This window comes from Mus caroli, unplaced genomic scaffold (assembly GCF_978045245.1).
Source record: "Mus caroli unplaced genomic scaffold, Mus_caroli_1 scaffold_2, whole genome shotgun sequence".
NCBI lineage: Eukaryota > Metazoa > Chordata > Mammalia > Rodentia > Muridae > Mus > Mus caroli.
Window position 1 is genome coordinate 79,042,703 of NW_028227257.1, and position 21,629 is coordinate 79,064,331.

General features: G+C 45.2%; 1 protein-coding gene across 2 annotated transcripts in view; it reads left to right on the forward strand.

Moving 5' to 3' along the window:
* The window catches only part of Prr5l (proline rich 5 like), a 178,025-nt gene that overhangs the window by 53,102 nt on the left and 103,294 nt on the right, over positions 1 to 21,629 (forward strand). Inside the window, exon 1 of one of the 2 annotated variants that reach the window (XM_085834621.1) lies at positions 11,698 to 11,754. The exons of the other annotated variant lie outside the window; for it this stretch is intronic. Coding sequence (XP_085690747.1) covers positions 11,717 to 11,754 — 38 coding nt within the window. The 5' untranslated portion in view covers positions 11,698 to 11,716. Of the gene's footprint in view, positions 1 to 11,697; positions 11,755 to 21,629 lie in introns of those variants that run through there. 2 annotated transcript variants of the gene reach the window in all.

Consider the following 21,629-nt stretch of genomic DNA (forward strand, 5'->3'; position numbering starts at 1 on the left):
ATATTTAGGTGTGAAGATGATGAGGGTGACATGACAGTTAATCTTCTTTGTCATCTTGATTGGATATAGCATCACTTAGTCACCTCTGGGTGTGTCTAAAGGTTTTCCCAGACAGATTTAAGCAAGGCAGGAAGATCCACTGTGAATGTGGATGGCACCATCTCATGGGCTGGAGTCTTAGACTGAATAAAAAGGGAAATGGAAAGCCTAGTGAGCCCCAGAATTCATTTCTCCATTTTCTGGCCAGATACAATGTGCTTGAGTACCACACACTCTGACTACCATGACTTCCAGAACTGTGATGGAGGGCATCCTCAAAATTTGAGCCAAATAACTCCTTCCTTCCCGCCTTCATTCCTTACATTGCTATTGTTAGCTATTTTGTGGCAGAAATAATACAAAATACAATATACATAGGCTTATTTTGTTTGTTTTTGTTTTTTCTCTTCCATTGACTTAAAGTTAAGAGAACTACATATAGAAATAGATAACAATCACCATTTGGTAATAACAACAAAAACTGTAACAATGTTACAAAGAGCCCCTCAAGATACCTACCTCCTCCTCACTCCAAATGAGAATGTCCTCCGGTAACAAACATAGAAGCCATGGAGCCTATGTGCTCATCAGTTCTACATGTGACTTAGAAAGACATCTCAGGCATTAAGTAGACTTGAGTCTGAGCCCAGCTCCTATGATGTTGTAGCCTGAGTGATTTTTCTTAACCTACCATAACTGAACCATTAATGAGTCCTAAAGCCATTGTATCCAAGTTCCATGCCCTTCTATCCACTCCCCGCCCCTCCACTATAATCACCTTGTATTGGAACCATAGATGTCTCTAGCTGTGCTTTCTCCTCCTTCCTGTCTTGCTTTGGTTATTCAGAAGATCAGTCAGCTTTGTCTGAGAGCAGTAGAAAAGCCAAACTAAGCACAATATACAAGGTTTTCCTCCTCCTTGTATAAAAGTGGAAACCCATTAAAATATCTAAAATTCAAAGGACTGACAGTTGCAGATCTCTGAAGATGTGGATCACTGGCATAGGAACGCACCCTGAGAGTCACATAAGTACCTAATGCTTACTCGTGCTCCACAGACTCTCACTAAGCAACTGGCCATTTACCTCCTGAGATGCAAACGTCTCTGAAAGTGTTTGTAGCAGTTTGGCTCACACTAGCCCTAATCAGCAAACCATGCTCCGTATCAAATGTCTATCAACAGGTGAACTTGTTAAGCAGCGTTGGTGAATTTATACATTCAACGTGATCATAAAAAGGAATAAACTTGATACAGCAACATAAATGGATGTCAAAATAATTATACATGGTGAAAAACTCCAGACACACAAGAGTACATGCTGTATGACTCAATTTAAAGTACTAGGAAGTGAAGAGAAGCTAATAGTGACAGAGTAGTTGATGGTGGTGATAGTGATGGGAGCAACAGAAATGTTTTTTGCACCTTGGTCGTCGTAGTCTTTAGAAGGGTTTACATAGAAAAGTCAGATCATACCAATCAATACATTTTAAAGATGTTTTTATGTGTGCGTGTAAGTGCATGCATGTATGTATGTGCACCAAACATGTGCATAGTGCCTTAGAGACCAGAAGGAGTCATCATAACCTCTGGAAGTAAAGTTGAAGGTAGTTGTAAGCCTCTTGATGTGGGTGCTGGGAGCTGAATTTGGATCCTCTGAAAGAACAAGTGCCATTTCTTTAGCCCCAATGAGTACATTTTAAATGGATTCTGGTTTTGCATATGTAAAACTTGAATATTGTTCATGTGATGGTGCATCCCAAGCAAGCACTCACTGAGAGACATGCTCAGCAGCTTCCTATTTCATTTCATCATTTGTCCTCCATCCTGGATCTTCGTTTAAGGCATCACCTAGGTGAGGAGCTGAAATCTTCCTGGAAATACTGCTTCAGTGCTGGGGTGAGAAGTGAATAAGGATCATGGGCATAGAAGGTACTGGAAAGTTCATCATCTACTGTTTCTCTTTGAGGAGGACTGGAATTACTCTGGGTTGGAACAGGATGTGTGTGTGTGTGTGTGTGTGTGTGTGTGTGTGTGTGTGTGTGTAGCAGGTGGCCCAGGGGACAGCAGCTACATGCTATGACATGCTTACATTGTTCCTTTAATGGACAGGACAGGCAGCCTTGATCTGCTGGTCATTCTCCAGTGTACAGTACTGATTTTGAATGCAAATACAAAGCAGGCCATTATTTAACAGCAGTGCTTTGGTGGGATAATTATAGGATATTAACAGATTAAAAAAGCCTAGGTTCTCTACTGGGCAATACCTGCTCAGCCAACTGTACCATAAACAAACATGAAAGTGTTTCTCTATGCTTTTATTCTTTATACAAAGTGTCCTTGATTTATGAAACATTGCGTCATTGAATTCTATCATCAGTGGGTTCTTGTAAGTTTAAAAAGGAATATATTTTTAAAATTTTTGTTGAAGTAATAAATAGAAGACTGGAAATGTGAACAGGAGAAAAGGTCAATGCACCAGAGAAGAAGGAAGGAAGGAAGGAAGGAAGGAAGGAAGGAAGGAAGGAAGGAAGGAAGGAAGGGAGGGAGGGAGGGAGGGAGGGAGGGAGGGAGGGAGGGAGGAAGGAAGGAAGGAAGGAAGGAAGGAAGGAAGGAAGGAAGGAAGGAAGGGAGGGAGGCAGGTAGGCAGGCAGGAAGGGAGGGAGAGAGGGAAGGAGGGAGGGAGGGAGGGAAGGAGGGAGGAAGTCTCAGTTCATGAAGAGAGCTGTAGCCTGCATCCTCCCTTGGGAACTGGGTGATGACAATCCAGTCCATTCATGGCTTCTTTCATGTACTTTGCCCTAGCCACCCACGTGGTTTACTTAATAAGACAGATTCTATTTTAAACAAAAGTATTTACAGGACAAACTATGCAGGTTGGGAACTTTCGTATTCTGCTCTCTGAGATGCTTAAGATAACACCTAGGAGGGACTAAAGGAATGTTTTTTAAATGGATAGATTTTAATGTCACCCATGGGGGAATTGTATTTTTCTAAGTTGTTATAAATATATTACAAGCATAAATATTTATGAACTAACCCTGGGTAAAACCCTCTTGCTCACCCATCACTGAGGTTTTCCCACAAGCCATGCTTCACCGTGCTACCCAGCAACCTCATTACTTTCTTGTAAGTCTTTTTGCTCACTAGGCAAACTCATGTGCTCCCAGTGCTTCCACCCATCAGTGTATCCCCGGCACACTGCAGCACAGAGGCAACACCTGCAGACCCTTAGCAGCAACCTGAATATGGAAACTATTACACCAGCAAGGAAGAAACCAAGGCACCGAGAAGGCAAGTGACTTGGCCAAGGACATAGAACTTATAAGTAATAGCATCCAGCAATCTAACCCAGGAACTCTCATTTTAAAATATCTCACTGTGTTGTGTAGTAGTCTCTGCTCCATCCACAATCACCTCACCTGTCAGTTTAAGACAGATTTCTTTTTTTTTAAAGTATAACTTTTCTCAGTATTATCAAAATGTGTTTTAAGCTAGGGGGCAGTAAAGAAACCACCAAAATGGCTGCTGTGTGATTTGGGGTGAAATGTTTTTATTATGGGTATGGGAGAAAGAACAGCTAGAAGAGTCTAGAAGAGTCCAGATCGGAGAGAAGAAGCAGCAGACTAGAGATGGCCAGGGTGAGGGAAGCCAGATGTGGAAACACCATTCAAGGTATGAGGAGGTTGAGTAGCTGTGAGGAGGGAGGGAGCGGGGCCTGGGAGCTCAGGGTAGAGGAGAAGGTGAGAAGGATGAGGTTTATGGCCAGCACAGATAAACAGGGGCGAGGGCTCCACAAGGCCAGCAGAGCACAGGAATTTGGTGGATGGGGAGACTGACATCCTTTTGTGGTCCAGCTTGAACTGACTCAATTTTGGACCAAGTCAGTGGGCCTGGCCTTTTTTGAGAGGAGCAGGATATCCATGGACATGACATACATTATCCATACACTATCCGGGCTCCATCCTGAAGGTTGATGCCCACACCCCCTCCCCCTATTGACGTGTTAAATTCTGATCTCCAGAGTGACAGTATTAAGACCTGGGATTTGTGGGTGATTGAATGATTGGAAATTAAATGAGTAGATTTGAGTTCCTATCAAGGAGCTGGAAGGAGCTTGCTTCACACAGACACACAGACACACACACACACATGCACACATGCACATCACTGCATCTGCTGGCTCCTTGACCTTGAACTTCCACGCTCCAGTGTGAACGACCCATGCCTACCATTTACAAATTACTCAGTCTAAGGTATTTTGTAAATGGATTAAGACAATGTTTGTATGTTTTTTAAACATATTTTTTTAAAAACTAGAAAAGCATGTGCTGTAAGGTGCTAGGAGGCTTGCCGGAAGCATTGTCCTCCAGTGTTCTTGAGCTATGGACCCTGTCTGCTACCAACTTGACAGGCACAAGATGCCCACAAGTACAATAGTGATGCGGCTGCCACAAGGGTAACAAAGCACTTCCTGATTGTATTCGAGGCCCGTGTCACAGGAGGGAATTCACATCTAGTTCTGCAAATGGTTAAAAGTTGTGGCTAGAGAAGTCATTGGCCCTAGTAAGGAAGATATGTCTTTAAAAAAAAAGAAAAGAAAAGAAAAGAAAAGAAAAGAAAAGAAAACCGTGTGTGTGTGTGTGTGTGTGTGTGTGTGTGTATGCATGCATATGTCTGAGTTTGTGTATGTGCCTGAGTGTGTGTGCATGTGTCTGTGTGTGTACATGGCTGAGTATGTGCGTGAGTGTGTGTGTATGTGTTTGAGTGTGTTTCTGAGTGTGTGTATATGTGTGTGTGTGTGCGTGTGAAGCAAACAAGAGTACACATGAGCATGTGGGTGTGATATGAAGGCGTACATGTCAGGGCACACAGGTGGAAGTCAGAATACAGTTTTGTGGAGTTGGCTCTCTTATACTTGGGTTCCTAGGATCAAATTCAGGTCACCAGATTTGCATAGCCAACACTTTTACCCACTAAGCCATCTTGCTGGCCCCATGTTTTGATAAATGGGTATAATGTGCTCATCAAATTGGCTTCTAAATGGTTATGCTTACGGACTACTGCTGCTGTTAGCTGTGGTGACAGAAGCTTTGTCTGTAGTGGGCAGGGGTTACTGGAGAGACGTAGAACTGGACAGAGTGCTGAAAAAAAAGTGCCTGTCAAGTGCTCAGGTGTAAATTGGACATCTACATCAGCTTCTCCAGTTCCCAGAGAACATCTTGGAAGAAAGTGCAGAAAGAAAGAGCCAGAGGGAAAGGAGTGCTGTGGAATGATGTCTTCCTGGCTGGACACGCTTGATGTACTCCTGAACATCAACTGTGACCACAAGAATGGGCCTGCTAATATTCTGTCCTGGACTAGGGAGGGGCTTCCAAGGACCCTGAGCCTCCCTGAAGTTAATGGTTGCTGAGGGAGAGAAGAACATTGTCATCTGTGGTATAGCCACCAGTCACTTACTGAGACACGCAGATAACCCCTCACCTATGCTCCTATAAATAACCCTAGTCAGACTCAGGAGAAAGAAGAGTCTTGCCTCACACTCTGAGATGGCTGCCAATGTTCCAGCCATGGCGTTCGAGTTTGTACATCCACCTGTCAGATGGACACATTCAACCAACAGGGTTGGTTTCTTTGGAGGCCAATATAGTAGACACTTTAAAATATTCATTTATTTATTTTGTGCCAGAGGACAACTTGTAGTAGTTGGTTCTCGCCTTCAATCATATGGGTCCCAAGCATTGAACTTGATCTGCCAAATGGAGGCGGGTGCCATTACCCACTGAGCCATCTTGCTAGCTCCCTATATTATGTGTTTTGTTAAAGATAAAGAAGGTGGGACTACCCAGTCATTTGCCAAGCATTGATGGCTCTTTTCCCTCAAGCACCCCACACTGCTTTCTAAACTGCTGTCAGTACCTGCAGCTCTGAAATCCGTCCCTTTTAGTCCTTCATTGCGGCTGAAAATGTGGAGCTTCTCCCCCCTCTTGTGGTGATGACATCAGAGCCCTGCACCCACAGCACTTTTGCCTGAAAGCACATTCACGTGTACAACTCTAAATGGTACAGGGAGAGCAAACAGCTTACCCAAAGTCACACAGCCAGGGAGGGATGGAGCCAGGACTGATCCTGCGCTCAGCGCTTACCATGTTAAATGAGCGACTAGAAACCAAGAGTGGTCTCAGTTCAACGATCTGCTGCTATCAATCCTATGGAGTATGCCTGCCGCCCCACCCCAACATGAAGCTGTCTTGGGATGGGATGTCCTCGATCCTGGCCACTGCTAGCCACTGTTAGCCTCGTTAGCAGCTCAGCTATCAACTTCTGTCCTCAACTCCCTTTTAATAATAAAACCCTACCTGAGCCATAACTGGAATGAACTTCACCAGGGAAGGGGGTGTATCTTTAATTCCAGCACTGGGGAGGCCAAAGAAGCAGGATCTCTGAGTTTGAGGCCAGCTTGGTTAAGAGCAACTTCTTGGACACGAAGGGCTACAGAGAGAAACCCTGCTTCGAGAAACTTGAAATAATAAAAAGGAAGGAAGGAAGGGAGGGAGGAGGGAGGGAGGGGGGAGGGAGGGAGAGAGGAGGGAGGGAAGGAGGAAGGAAGGAAGGAAGGAAGGAAGGAAGGAAGGAAGGAAGGAAGGAAGGAAGGAAGGAAAATTCACTAGGTGGCTTTGTTTATCTGGGGGTTGCAGAGCTCATTCCTATCCAACACTCCTGGGTGGCAGGATGGAGTAACTAAGCCAAGGCTGAAGGCACAGCATCGGGCTGCACACCCCATTCAGATGCTGTGTTTAGTCCAACGCGTGGCTTGATAATGTGTTTCAGTTTATTGTCAGTATTTACAGACTGAAACCTGTTGCAGAATCTGAATTTGGGGCTGCTCTGGAAACACGAGGGGATCTGGGAATCGTGAGTCTGCCTGCCCATGCCAAGTTCAAGTACAACCTGTTCTATGTGGGTCAACACAGTTTCTTAGCTCCCATGACCGGAACACTGGCAGCCACGTTAGTTTTCCTTACTCGCTTGCCTCAAATGACAATAATGGTACAGAGTGTACTTGTGTTTAACGCTGTGTGTCACAGTGGAAGAGGCACTGTTATTCTCCCCAGGAAATTAAGGACCACATTAATAGTTGGTGCTGGGTCTCAATAGCTAGCATTCTGGCTTCTGAGTCTGCTTTAAAGTCTTATATAAACACCTCCCTTTGCAGGCCTTAATGTGTGTGCCCCTGCTTTAAAAGGACAAAGAACAAATAGGAGACCTGTCCTGATGCGTTCTGCCACCTAAGGCCCACACATTGAAAACTCCAACCAGCACAGCTCCTTTCTGAGGCAAACAGCATGACAGCAGGAAAAAAAAAATGTTTTTTTTTTTTTTCTTGCTCTGAACAAAGTTGAACTTGAATTGAGAGTGGAAGAGCAAGAGGACCAAGTGAGGCTTGGCAGTGCCTTTGGGGACCTCAGAACTGGCTCTGGTGAATAAACAGGCTTATCTCTCTTGGAAAACAGAGAACTTAATTCTGTTTGGACTGCGTCTGACTTTTACTTAAAACATCAGCCTGTAAACACGTGCAAAGCTTGGACTGAGGACTCAAATCATTTGAAGAGGTGGGCTGAGCCACTAACAGGAACCAAGACACTCAACATCTTTATATATAGCACATCCGCACTGGTCACCAGGCTACCTGAGCGCCCCTCCACCCGGGCTACCCAGTTCATAGTTTGACAAATGGAACCTGTCCTACCAAGAGAAATTAATTTGTTCGGGTTATTTTGCTCAATAGCCTTGGGAAACTGAGCCATTTTTATACTCTGGTACTCAGGGGAGAGTTGTACGGGGAAACCTCTATGGTTTAGAGGCAGAAAGAGTTATGGCAGCTGCAGGTGTGTGGCGTGGTACCCGCAAGCCAATAATTGAAGATGCTCATTGAGCATTTCCACTTTCTGGTTTCTAGAGCCATGCATGTGACAGTGAGTGGTTAAGGTGGTTTTAAGACCCTACCACAGGGCCTGAGGTGACTTAAATGGGCCGAAGCTGGGACTTCTGGACCCAACTGGGACATGTGGTCAGAATGAGAGGTCGTTAAAACCTCCCCAAGCTCCGGAGTCAGAATCTGGCCAAATGACTATGAACAAGTCTCCCTGTGAATCCTCGGCCACTCCCATTCACAGAGCATTCGCCATAAGCACCAATCCCACTCTTGCGGCCATTGCTATTCTCCTGTGCAAGTAAGTTAGTTACTTCTGTCTGAAAATGCAGACAGGGGACAGAACCAAGAAGGAGTGGGAACGATGAAAGGGTAAGTCCTGCCCCCATGGGAAGCGGGAGGGATGCCATTATAGCACATGATTGCTGGAGAAACCCAGGGTCCAATCTGAGGAAATGGCTTTTTAAAATCTCCAATGAAGCTGGGCAGGGTGGTGCACGCCTTTAATTCCAGTGCTCACGAGGTAGAGGCAGGTGGATCTCTGAATGTGAGGCCAGCCTGGTCTACAGAGCAAGTTCCAAGATAGTCAGGGCTACACAGAGAAAACTTGTCTCAAAAACAAGACAAGACAAAAACAAAAACCTAAAATAGTAATAGTAACAACAACAACAACAATAAAATAGATCTAGCCTTGGGCACGGTTAAAGGGTACAGTGCTACCTCACACTGGCAGTCCCCAGCTCCCTGCCTGGATCTATGTTTCTCTGCAGAATGAGAAGAATGGTGATTTCTGAATGCTGTCATCTGAGTCAAATACTTCCTGTTTTGATTTCCCTGATAAAAAACCTTCATAAATGGAGAACTCTCCGATTACCAAAGCGGGCCTCTGTGTGGAATTCCCAAGGAGCAGATCTAGAGGGGACAGTGAAGTGGAGTGCTTCCTCCAGCCTGCGAGCCTCTGGGACAGCACCCAGTTTTTCCTACGAGGGCTCTGTTTGTGAAGACCCACTCTCCCGTTCACCTGTTAAACAAGGCCACACTTCAGTATGGAATAGAAAATGCAATTCATAGAACTCTTCCTCCAGGATCGGGTAACTCTGCAACTTCACCCCTCCCCCCATCATCTCTGTGTAAAAGCTGGCAAGTGCTTTTAGATACCAGCCAGGCACTGCATGCCCCACACTGATGAAAACTCCTTCAGAACAGATGAGTGGATTCCAGGAAGTGCATTACTGAGTTGAAAACAAGAACACCGTTGTTTCAATACAGGGCATTGTTTTGTGAAAGAGGAGGCCCCCCTTTTTACATTTATATTTTTATGGTGTGTGTGTAGGGGAGTACATTCATCACGCTTAGAGAACGAACAGCCAGTAGGACCTGCTCCTCCTGACCGGCTCCTCCTCTTCTTCCCGTGGGTTCTAGGGATCCAACTCAGGTTGTCAGACTTCGTGGTGTGCACCTTGCCCCACTGAGCCATCTCAGCCACTAAAAGTCTTTTGAAGCTCGAAATCAAAACTCATAAGGTTAAGTGAAGGGCTAATGTACGGAAAGAAAAAGACCCCACGCGAGTCTTCCTGGCTGGGCAGTCAATGGCCAGCTGAATAATTGGGCTCAGAGTTAATCAAATTATGTCAGAACACCATTCCCAGTTGTTTCAACAGGAAAGAAGAGAAAAAGAAAAAAGAGGAAGAGAGAGGGAAGGAAAAGACAGAGGACAGGACAAAAGAAGAAAGAGAGAGAAGGAAGCAATGTAAAGGAGGCAGAAAACTACAGCTCAAAATCCTTAAGGGCTCAGACCTCATACCGTGGTGTTTGCTGGGGCTGTCTTTCTTGCTTTACAGGTCTGGAATCTCCCTGAAGCACGCAAGCGCACACTGTAAGATATTTATGTAGGTTTTATTATTTGAAGTTGGACCCCATGGAGCGCTCCCAAGCTAACCAGCCTTCAGCCAGCTTTCTATCTGGGAAATCTCATTGCAAATAAGTCATTTTAAATGCTTCAGATACCTTCACCTTTGAGAGACATCGAATGCTTTGCTAATCAGTTTTCTCTGGTGAGACCCATAGCGTGTTAATGAATGTTAGAGTGGTCTCCATCATGCTCCATAAATGATAGTCAAGATCAGATACTCGCCAAAATGTCCTGCTGTTGTTGAGTCCACTCAGTGTGAAATATGTATAAGAACTCTCAGCCCTTTTGGTGGCTAGTTGGATAATTTCTTCACTGCTTTAAGTAGTACCCACAAACCTGCCTCTGAAATGTGGTTTCAATATGGAGAGCAAAAGATGCAAAGCGGCTGGTTTAGCAGCTGAAAAAGCAGAGAGCAAGGACTTCCCAAAGCGTGCAAGACAACTTGTAGAAACCACATAATTTCTGCTAATCTGCATGTCACAGAAGAGTGGATGGAGACTTGGTTTTAGGTCGTGGGGGAACAGCTTGCCTACTCTATCCAGTTTGAGAGTGACATCCACTGCTTCTCAAAAAGAGCCCAAGAGCAGTTCTCCTGGGTGATGTGTATGGTTCTGACAGAGACATGGGTCCTATTATGATTGCCACTTAATGCTGACAGACCAGGTCTGTCTGCACAGCTGGAGTTAGTTGTCCTGGTACACAGAATGAAGATGGAGAATGCTGTTTGACTCTAAAGCCTTGTTCTCCTGCCACGCCAAAACAAGTTTCCTGTTGGCAGGAAAATTTGAAAATATATGAGTGTATAAAAGAGCTTAATGTTATCATTCTAAGAAACCACAGGAGGCTTTGCCACATCACTTCCAAACTTATTCACATGCTTATTTAGATGACATCATACAGTTGTGTGGTAGTCTTGCCGACTTATCACTGATATGAATGCCTTCAGCATCAGTAGCATTGCTTTTAAGGACCTGCTAGCCTGCCTACAGCTATCCTGAACCATCGATTGTTGGATATTTAACTTCCTTCTGATTCTTGGCTACTGTGAATAATAACCGTACAGCCAACTCTGAGAGTACTCTCTTGTTTACTTTTCTTATTTCATCAGGGTAGATTTCTGGAAAGGAAATTACTGGATCAAAGGTCAAGATCAATTTAATGGATGTGGGGAGGCCTAAAATAGACCGTAGTATGCTCTGCCTTTATAAATAACAAAGATGAGTGTTACTTTCCAAGACTGATATTTAAAGTCAACCTAAATTAAAACAATGAACATTTTGACCAAGAGCAGACAGACCAGCAGATTTACTTATTTCTATCCAGTAGGGGGCAGCACAAATACCAAAAGAGAGTCTCCTTTCCTGTTAAAAACCCTTTGTAGGGTTTTTTTGTTTTTGTTTGTTTGGTTGGTTGGTTTTTTGTTTTATCAAATTTACGTTGTTAAAATTTAGCAATAACATGGTCAACTGGCAGTGTCCAGAAAGGAAAACCCAGTTTGCAAAGATCTGTGGCTTTCAGGAATGTTCTGGAATGTTTGTTTCCAGGTGGCAAAGTGCTGGAGATAAAATGGTCTTTCCCTTGTGGGCTTGCACAGGAGGCTAGAAAATCAGGTCATGGGGAGAACAGCAGCAGCGGGAAGGAGGGCTGGTGGGGCCCATGCTGTTGATCTTTGCCCAGTAAGAGGTGGGCTGATAGCTCAGAAATGAGTTTATCTTCCCAAACAGGATGACAGGAGGAAGAGGGGAGCACGTGACTGCCAGCCCACGGAAGACCTTTGGAATGACAGGCACAAGGTCAGCGGCAGGAGGAGGGGAGTGTTAATGAATCACAGAGAATGGACTGTGTCTTCCCACAAGAGCCCAGGGAAGCTTGGTAAGGAGGGGCAGTGTGGGCCTCAAGCCTGATTGATAACCTGGAGATGGTAAGCCACTGGTAGCCTTCTGTGCGCAGCTGGGTTTAACCAGCATTCCTAGGGAAACGCAGATGTATTTCCTCCAGGGGGATGAGCTATGGCTTTGGACTCTGACCCACAGGAATAAGTATCTGTGAAAATTCCTTTCCTAACTCTTTCTGCTCTGTTCCAAGAGACCTCTTACTCTGCTAGTGGTAGTATGTCTGGATATGGTTGGCACTTGGGAGTGTTTGGACGGTTTCTTAGAAGACATGAATGGATCATCTAACAAGTCATGCCCAACAAAAGCTCAACCCACAGGAGACGTCCAGGAAGCATCACGTGACTATGAGAACACAGGCATTGCTTAGAGGCATGCTTTGTTTCCTCAAAGTCTAATTCCTCACAGCAGGGCTGACTCAGACTGCTGCTTCAAGAAGTTTATGGTGGGAGTTTCATGTGTTCGGTGAGGCTATATCTCTCTTGAGAGCCCCTTGGATTCCCTTACATATCCAGTTTCTCTAGATAAATGCTTATCACTGCATTGTCTGCAAGGGCCGAAGCCAGAAAACACTCTGGTGGTCACTGGTGCTGAAACCAGAGAACTAGGAATATTCTCTTATGTTGTGAAATGATAGGTGGATGGCTTCAACATCATTCTACTAGTATTCCATTTATTCATTTGTGTGTGTGTGTGTGTGTGTGTGTGTGTGTGTGTGTGTGTCTGTGTAAAGGTTAGAGGACATCTTGCAGGGGTTGGTTCTCTCAAGCCACCCTGTGAGTCCCTGGGGGTCAATCAGGCTTGGCCACAGTTACTGTTTCCCACTTGAGGGTGCGGGCTGGGGAAGTAGCTAGCTTTTTAAAAGAAGATGAGAGCTAAGCTAAGCAGAGCGATACATTCCTGTAATCACAGCACTCGGATGGCTGAGGCAGGAGGATACCAGAGTTTAGCACCCACCTGGTTTACATGCACAGCAACACTATCTCTTGAACAAAAATAATAAAGAAAGAAAGAGAAAGGGAGAAGAAGGGGGTAAAGGGAAGGGGTAGAGACAAAAGAAGAAAGTCAGGCCTATACTTAGTGACTAAAAGGCTGTCCGTCATGGCGTTTTCTTAGATGAAAACCTGAGTTGGGAGAGCAAGGAAGGCTCAGGTCAGGAAGAGACAAGCACTTTCTGCAAATGGCTGACTCATAACTATTTTAGGCTTTGTATGACACATGGCCCATGTCACAATGATTCGTCTCTGTGCCTCTAGTAGAAAGGCAGCTATTGCCAGTATACAGGAGAATAGATGTGGCTGTGGTCCAATAAAGCTTTATTGATAAAAGCAGTCAGCAGGTCAGATTCAGCCCACAGGCTGTGTATGGTTTGCTTGCACTTGGCACAGCTTTGAAAGACCTGTGTGTATTGTCTATGTATTTAGGAAAGGCTTCAAAAGACATGTGTGTATTGTCTATGTGTTTAGGAAAGGGTTCAAGTTGTTCACACCTACTACTTTGTGGGGAAATGGGGGTGGGAGTGGGGGAACGGGATGATTATTCTCTTTTTGAATCCCTGCGCTCTTTGATGGGAAATGGGACCTATACATTGCTTTTGTAAACTCTTTGATTTCCTAAAATGATGTAATTGAGCATTTGGGGTTGCCAGCTGTAGCGAAATTCCTTTGCCAGTGGGATGGGAAAGTGTGGAATGGGTTTAAGGAGGTTTTGTTCACCACAAACTCCAGAGAACCTAGCCACTGCGACAATCCTGACCCAGTTTCAAAAGACGGTAATTGTGGTGACTTAAATGAGAAATGTGCCCCATAGGCTTTAGTATTGGAAACCTGCTCCTCAGATGCTGGCACTGGGGAAGTTTCAGTCAGAGGAAGTATGTCCCTGGGGACTGGCTGTGTCCCTGCTCCCAGGTGGCTCTCTACTTTGTGGTTGTGGTAGAACACTCCAAGCACCTTGTCTATTGCTTGGTATTATGCTTCCACACTCCTCCTCCCCCACGGTGATCCCCACTCCCCTAGAACTGTAAGTCAAAACACACTCCTTCTATAAGTGGCTTTGGGTCATAGCACTTTATCACACAGCAATACAGTAAGACAAGCGAGAGTGACTTTCATATCACTGGTGAGGGACATCCCCACTGATTGATTACCTCCTATCAAACCACACCTAGGTCTCTTATTCGAGGTTCCTGGAGTGTGAGGCAAACATGGACAGCCGAGATGATTTCCTAAGACAGAAACTCTAAAGGTGAAGGGATGTCTGGACAGGAGGAGTGGTTCTTGCTTAGCCTGGAGAAGTGAGGACGGCTGCTCTCCTAACCCCAGTGCTGTAGAGCAGAAAGCAGGCACATCCCAGCTTCAGGATACATCTCAAGTCCTGCCATCCACCTGTCTTATTAAGGAGCCACCAAGCCATGACAGGAAGGGTGAGGTCATGCATATACCCCTTTCCTAGAATATTCTAGAAAGCCGTTCTCTGCAGGGCCAGGGACTGAGGAGGGAAAAGTCCCGCCACGGCTCAGAGTCTTTGCTTTGTGGCACACGAGACTAAATTTGAAACGCTGAAGAGAGTTTATGACTCCCTCTATTCATTCCATTCTCCTTTCATCATAGTATGGTGAGGAGGAGGAGGAGGAAGAGGAAGAGAATGGCGATGATGGTGATGGTGATGATGTTGATGGTGGTGGTGGTGATGATGATAACATTGGCTGGAGAGGTAGCTCAGTGGTAGAGGTCCTACTTAGTGTCCTGGTGGAGCAAGGTTGGATCCTAAACTCAAAAGCATACAAATAAGAGTAAGTATCTCTTTCTTTAGGTCGCTGTGAGAATCATGTGAGTCGGTTCTTCCCATGGTACCTGCCACGATAAATAAATGTCTTGTCAATGTTGGCCCTGGTTGGCATGGCTCTTACTGGGGTTAGAACCATTACATTTCTTTTTTCCCTTTCCTCTTAACCTGTGTTGAGCAGGTCTCTCATATTATCTCCACAACACTTTGCCTTGTGGGTTTGCATATAACCAAAATGATGACTTGACTTTCTCTAGGCTCAGCTCTTCTCTAGTCTCCTGCTTCTGATGGTGGAGGCGATACACGGTGCTCTCTGTTTACTGTCAAGTAAAGAGCAGACTAAGATTATGGATGGTGTAAGACACAGAGCCTGGAGTTCTCTGCCTCACCTGTCTGCAGCTGTAAACCTTCCCCGCTCTCCAGCCACCTCGGATCCCCACCTCTTCCGTCCACCTGGAAGTCTTCTCTTCAAACTTCCAGACACTTCTATCCACCTTGTGCATTGACTGGTGCAAAGCAATTTGCACCCTAAATGGTTGTATTTGTGTTCATCATGGCTCCAGCTGCAAGTACTGTCTTAGTGTAAGTCTCTGAATGAGCTTTAACTTACCGGAGACCCCCTGAGTAAACAACATGGAGCTGGGGATCAATGTAAAAGCAAGAGGAATTTTAATATTCCAGCATGCTGGGGTCACCCTGCACATGAAGGAGAGAGAGAACAACCCCACGCAGCCTATTTGGCGAGTTTTCACACAGTTTTCAGAGCAGCAGCCATTAGACACAATGTGATTGGCAGAGCAGTGTGACCTTTAAACTGATTGGTCTTTAGGGAATGAGGTGGCAAGGACTTCCCTTGTCTGTAGGTGGCTGATGGTGGTAGGTTCCCCAGTCCCCCTATGGTCTGAGGGATGTAATTAGCCCCTCCCTTCAGGAGGGGAGGGGCGCCTGTGTGCTCTATGACCTTTCTCTTCCAGGAGGGGAGGGGAATTTTCTAAAGTTCCTGAGCTGACCTATTCATTAGCAAATTCAAATTTTGGTCTGGTACGTTTTTGTGTATGTAACCAATTAAAAGTTAATAGTGAGTGCTAAATTCAAGATCAGGTTGTCACTATAGTGCTAGGTATCCTCACACAGAAATGACATTTAAATCAAGGAGTGACACATATTTTTAATTCCAGTATGTGGAAGGCAGGATAATTGAGAGTTCAAGGCCAGCCTGGGCCACATACTAAAACCCTGTTCAAAAGCATTTAATGCTACTAATAGTAACTCCCACATAAGGTAGAGTAGCTGTTCCTTCTGTGGGGATGGTGGGGTACAGGGAAAAGTTAAAGTGACTCATGTGCACCTGGGTATTTAAGAACTAATACTTTCCAATCCCCCCCCCCCCATTCCACACAGAGTATGTTTAAGGTAATATGACCCTTCACGATGAATGGGAGATTTAAAAAATTGCTATTCTAACTGTAACACGTTGAGGCTGGAGAGATGGCTTAGTGGTTAAGACCACTGACCGTTTTCCCAGAGGACCTAGGTTTGAGTCCCAGAACCCACACGGTGCCTCACAACCGTTGGTAACTCCAATCCTGGGGATCCGATGCCCTCCTAAGGCACCAGACACAACCAAGGTACATAGACACATGTGTAGACAAAACAACCGCACACATAAAATGATAAAAATAATTTTAAAGAGTATTGTTTTAAATGCAAAAGGTTAAAAGAAATGTTTTTAGGTCCGTCGGAGTTCGCCGGCCCTCCTTGGAGTCTGCTTATCAAGCAGGCTGTAGCTCACCTGGAACTCCACCAGGGCCACGGAGAAGGGAAGCAGGAGGCAGGGGTTTCCTGTGGGGAAGTCCAGGCTTGAATGTCCTGCTTCCTTCTGCTCAATTGTTCATGGGAGCGAAGGCAAGCTGAGTGTTCTTTCTCCGGAACCCCGAGGTACCAGCTCTTTCCGAAACAGGAATAATGAGCGTGTCTGCCTTCCGTGGGTGTGGGGGCGAGGTGAGGCGCTGGGGGGTAGTGATACGAGCAAGTCTGAGTGGTTTCCTCTGTGTCTGCTTAGTGGCAAGGGCAATCGGCCAGAGCTCACTGCTTCCTAACTTTTAAAATCGATTTATTGTGTGTTCATGTTCGTGTGTGTGTGTGTGTGTGAATGTATGTGTGTGTGTGCCACGCATGTGTGGAAGCTAGAAGATGTTGGACTTAATGCAGCTACAGTTATAGACAGTTGATAGGCACCCAGTGTGGGTTCTGGGAACTGAACGCTCTGATCCTCTGCAAGAGCAGCAAATGCTCCTAACTGCTGAACTATTTCTTGGGCGTCAGTTCCTAACATTTTAAAAGCTCTCTTTAAACAAACAAACAAATGTAATCTGCACCAAGTGCACACATTTGGCCAGAGCGTCCCAATAGCTTCCAGGTTTCCGTGCACACTCTAGTAACCAGGAAAAGCCCCACAGAGGATTCAAGGAGGCAGAGCAGCAGCGCCATCTCTGTTCTGAACTCCGAGGCTGGCTTTTCTCCATCACAGGTATGTGGATGCTACAGGCCACACCCAGCTCTCTCCAGCACTCTATCTCCTGAGTGAAAGTATGAACTCGAATATCTCTCAGTTCTATTTCCCAGACTGTTGTAGACTAACAGTACCATCACAGAGTCAACACAATGACTCGTGGGGTGAGAGCACACACTAGCCTTCTGCTCTGAGCTCTGAGATGCTAAGCTGATCGGTCATGCAGCCTCTCTGAGCTGAGGGAATTCTCATCCATAAAAAGGAAGTAACAGATAATGCCTGTTAGTTGTGCTATCATGGAGACTAAGTAACTTGGTACTTGCAAGGCATCAGAACCAGGACTGGTACACAGTAGGCATGGTTGAGGCAGTACAAAAGCTTCCTTCCTTAGCCTCTCTACCTTGGATCTGTGCTGCTGGGTGCATGGTGGCTCCTATCTTCAAAAACACTTCTTTCTATCTCTTTTGTGACTTGGAGATCCTTTCAATATGACTGTGGTTCAAGGTGAGATTCAAAAGACAGAACAGCTTTGTCATTGTATTCTGATGGCCAGTTACCTTCCTTTATTTCTGACCCTCTTTCCCCAAAAAGATCCTTTGTACCCAAAGCTTTCTCAACCCGCTTTTTCAAACAAAAGATCATCCTGTCTCCCCAGGCCTCTGACCGCTGCCATGGGCACCCCCCACCATGGGCACATAGTGCAGGAATGGCTGTGACCAGTTAACTTTTAAAATAATGTTCTTTGCCTTTTTACTACACAAAGATGAATCACAGCTTTCAGAGAACTTACTAACTGGATAGCAGGTGGGAAGTGTAAAGATAAACAGGCCTTTAGAGAGGGAAGCTCTGTCTCAACATTAATAAATACTTACAAGAAGGCAGGAAGCGAAAGCCCCTACTTGGCTTAATTTTGTAAAGGGAGAAAGGTCATTAACTATCACACTTTGGCTTCTGATGCATATGGCAATCTCCTACCAGCGTTACCGTGCCAGAACGCACAGGCAATCAGAAGGACCACGGCTTCGAATCATCTCTTAACTCTACCTCCAGTCATCTTCTCTACCTCAGTGATGATGGCTTCTTATTTCTGGTTGTTTGCAGCGAATGCCTGGGCACCTTCTTTCCCTCTCCTTATCCAAACCAGGGGCACAGGGAAGGCATATTCTTCCTTTAAGAAGGGCCCGAGCCTGGCTGAATTTCATGCCTCTGCCTCTAACGACCTGCTCCATGCCACCTGCATCCTTGTTGGATGATTGCAGTAGCTTCTCTGGGCCTCTCCCTGTCTCTCTGCCTATCCCTTATCTTCCCAGCTCAGAGCTCTCGTGAGGCCCCAGGGGCGTGGCCCTCTATCCTCCCAATGCCTGGGTGCCTTTCTTTCTCTAGTCTCATTTTTCAGTGTCCTATGTCTGTTTAGCCCTCACTGCCTTTCTGAACTTCTGCCACCCAGCCAGGGCTTTTCCACCCCAGGCACCATCCAGAATATCCTTTCCCTGGATTTTCAAACCCCCATGTCTTCATGTAATGCTTTTCAATGGGGCATGCTGGGACCACGTGTTAACAATGATAAATCCCTCTCCTCACACTCCAAGTCCCCACCCCCAGAGCACAATTCTCTTTCTCCCAATAACAAATACCTTCCAACACTCCCCTTGGTTACTTAGTTTCTAGCTTGTCTTCCCCACTTGAATATAGACCGAGAATTTTTTTTTCAATTACTTTCTAAAAAATTATATGTAAGGATGATTTGTCTGCATGTATATCTGTGCATCATGTGCACGTCTGGTGACTTTGGAGGCCAGAAAAGGGCATTAGATCCCCTAAAAATGGAGTTACAGATGTTTGTGAGCTGCCATGTGGGTGCTGGGAACCGAACCAGTGTTCCTTGAAATAGCAGCCAGTTTTCTCAGCTGCTGAGCCATGTCTCCAGTCCCAGACAGGGATTTTTGTTAATTCCGTTCTGTTTTGTCTTTTTTTTTTTTTTTTTTGCTTTATTTGTGCATTTGTATTCAGGTCTGCACACAGTAGGCACTTAGTAAATATCTCCTGTAAAAATGAGTGCATTTCAACATGAGAATATTCACAGGATTTGGCTGTTTAGGCTAGGCAGGCATTTTCTTTCATTTGATGTTACCAGACCATGGGTGATGCGATTAGGGATAGTCCTCATTTCTCATTTTATTTTTCTGAATATTCTCTAATAGTCAAACACTTTAATATCACATATAAAAATAATGTAAAAAATAAATATAAAAAGCTAAAAAAATAATAACACATATAACCATAAAAGTGTTGTAAAAATTAGCAGAAAATGTCACAGAAGGTAGGCAGACATGTACATTTGCTCTGCAAAGTATTTGAATCAGATCAAATAGGATGAGGGCTTTGTAGCAGGTACACAGTGCTGGAAGCCTACTGTGGCCTGGGCAGATCCCATTTTGCCCTTATTTTGTCTGTATAATGGAGACCAGAACAGTAGTTACCCATGATTTTTCTGGAGACCTGGTACTAAGACACCAGGAAAGCCTTTGCATCTCCAGGGATCTGCCCCACACCCCACAGGCCTACAGAATGTTCTTTAGTCAAACATCCCCCCCCCCACACACACACATACTGTAACATATGTAGGAGCAAAATCCTACTTTCAGCAAAAGCCCATCCAAGGGTTATGGCAAGGCATTAGGGAAATATCCTTAGTTTGGGTCACCTGGCCGTTCCTTAGTAACAGCCTACGGGTTGTAGCTGCAGTTAGCTTCAAGGTGTCATAAATGCTTCTGTGCCTGTTATTTCCTATGCACACAGAGGCAGTGAGAGGAGCGTGCTAGTTAAAAGAGATGCACTCTCATAATGAAAGTGAGAAATGCAGAATGCTGCATGTGCCTGTGAGGCAAAGCATTGGATGGTGGCAGCAGTGCTGCTATGGCAAGTAGTTAGAAATGAGCTGGCACACAGCAGCAGCCAAGACATGGCTACCATTATGACTCTTACCAGGCAGAGCAAAGGGGCAGTCTTACGGCATGTGAAAACACTGCTATACACAAGACAGTTACAGGACTATTGCAGGGCCTTCACCAAGGCCAATGAGGTAGCTGTTGTTAGGCTTCTGCTTTATAGATACAGGATCCAGGGTTTAGCTTGCTTCTAGCACAGTTGGGCATCAAGGTTTGAACTAGGCAGCTTGGCTCCAGAGACCCTGTTTTCAGCTGCAGTTATTAACAGCTTCAAATACCTGACCTATTTTTTAGTAAAAGAGCGTCTGTGTTATTACAATGGCTCTCTCATGATTACAGAAGCCTGGGCATGGACAGCAAGAATTTCAATGAAGGGAGAGCCATTTGACAAGTGCACCATTGACCCTTGAGTGGGTGGTTTCTGCAGAGCGCTGGGATGGCAACCAGGCTGCAAGGGTTTACAGGAGTCAATGGGGCGGGGTGGGGGGCGGTGATGAGTAGAAATGCAGAGTATATATCTCTGCTGGGAGTCTGGCAAAAGCCAATTAGAAACAAATAGAATCACAACAGTAAGAAACCAGTTGCAAGGTTTGTGTCTTCCCTTTCCTGTGGGACAGGACATATGTTGGGAATAAGGAAGGAAGCTTCTGTCCGGGAGAAGAGGATGCATATGCTGAAAGGGAGGAAAGGTAACTCAGGAGGCTGGGGTAGGATGCATATACTCAGGAACATGGGGTGGGATGGTGTTCAGCACATTCACAGAAGGGCTTATTCTGTGGTTTGACATGACTTCCAATAAGTCAAGGGTCATCGCTTCTTGGCCTTTTGGCTAAGATCAAGTGCAATAAGTCAAGGGTCAGCTATTCTGAGGCCAGTGACTGAATCTCCAGTGGTCTGGACCTATAATGCTCTGGAGTATATATTCTCCTGATGTGGCTGGTCCGTTTCTTCTGTTAGGTTTGATACCAATGCTACTGCTCTTGGACGGATAAGTCACTTCATGTCTCTGAGCATGTTTCCAGGTAGAATGGACAGATTTGACCCCAGGATCAATGACACCCTTGTCAGTTGCCATAGTCCCAACTTCAGATGTGGACAGAAAGGAATTTACTGCTCCTTAGTGTGTGGTTTTGGCTTAGTATGAGAGAGAGGCCACAGTGATGTCCCCTGATGCTGGGAAGAGAGATGATTTGATCAAAAATTAGCAATCTGTATTGTATTTGTAAGTGTGTGTGTTTATTAAATTTTGTTGATTTGCTGTCTGAAGTCTAAGGTTGTTGTTCTCAATTTTATACATATCCTTGGAACTGGTGAGATGGATCAGCAAGGAAAGATACCCTTCTGCCAACCTGATAACCGAAGTTAGATCCTTGGGATCCACAGGTGGAAAAAGAAAACAGACCTCTGCAGAATGTCTTCTCAGCACCCTAAGGATGCTAGGCTGTGTGCCTCCTTTCTATAAAAATAAATCTAATATAAAAGCTTGTTTTTAAATTTATGCCATTTAATTTTTTTAAATGTTGTGTGTCTGAGTGTTTGTCAACGTGCTATGTATGTGCATCATGGGCCTGCCTGGCGCTCCCAGAGGACATCAGATCCCCCAGAACTGGA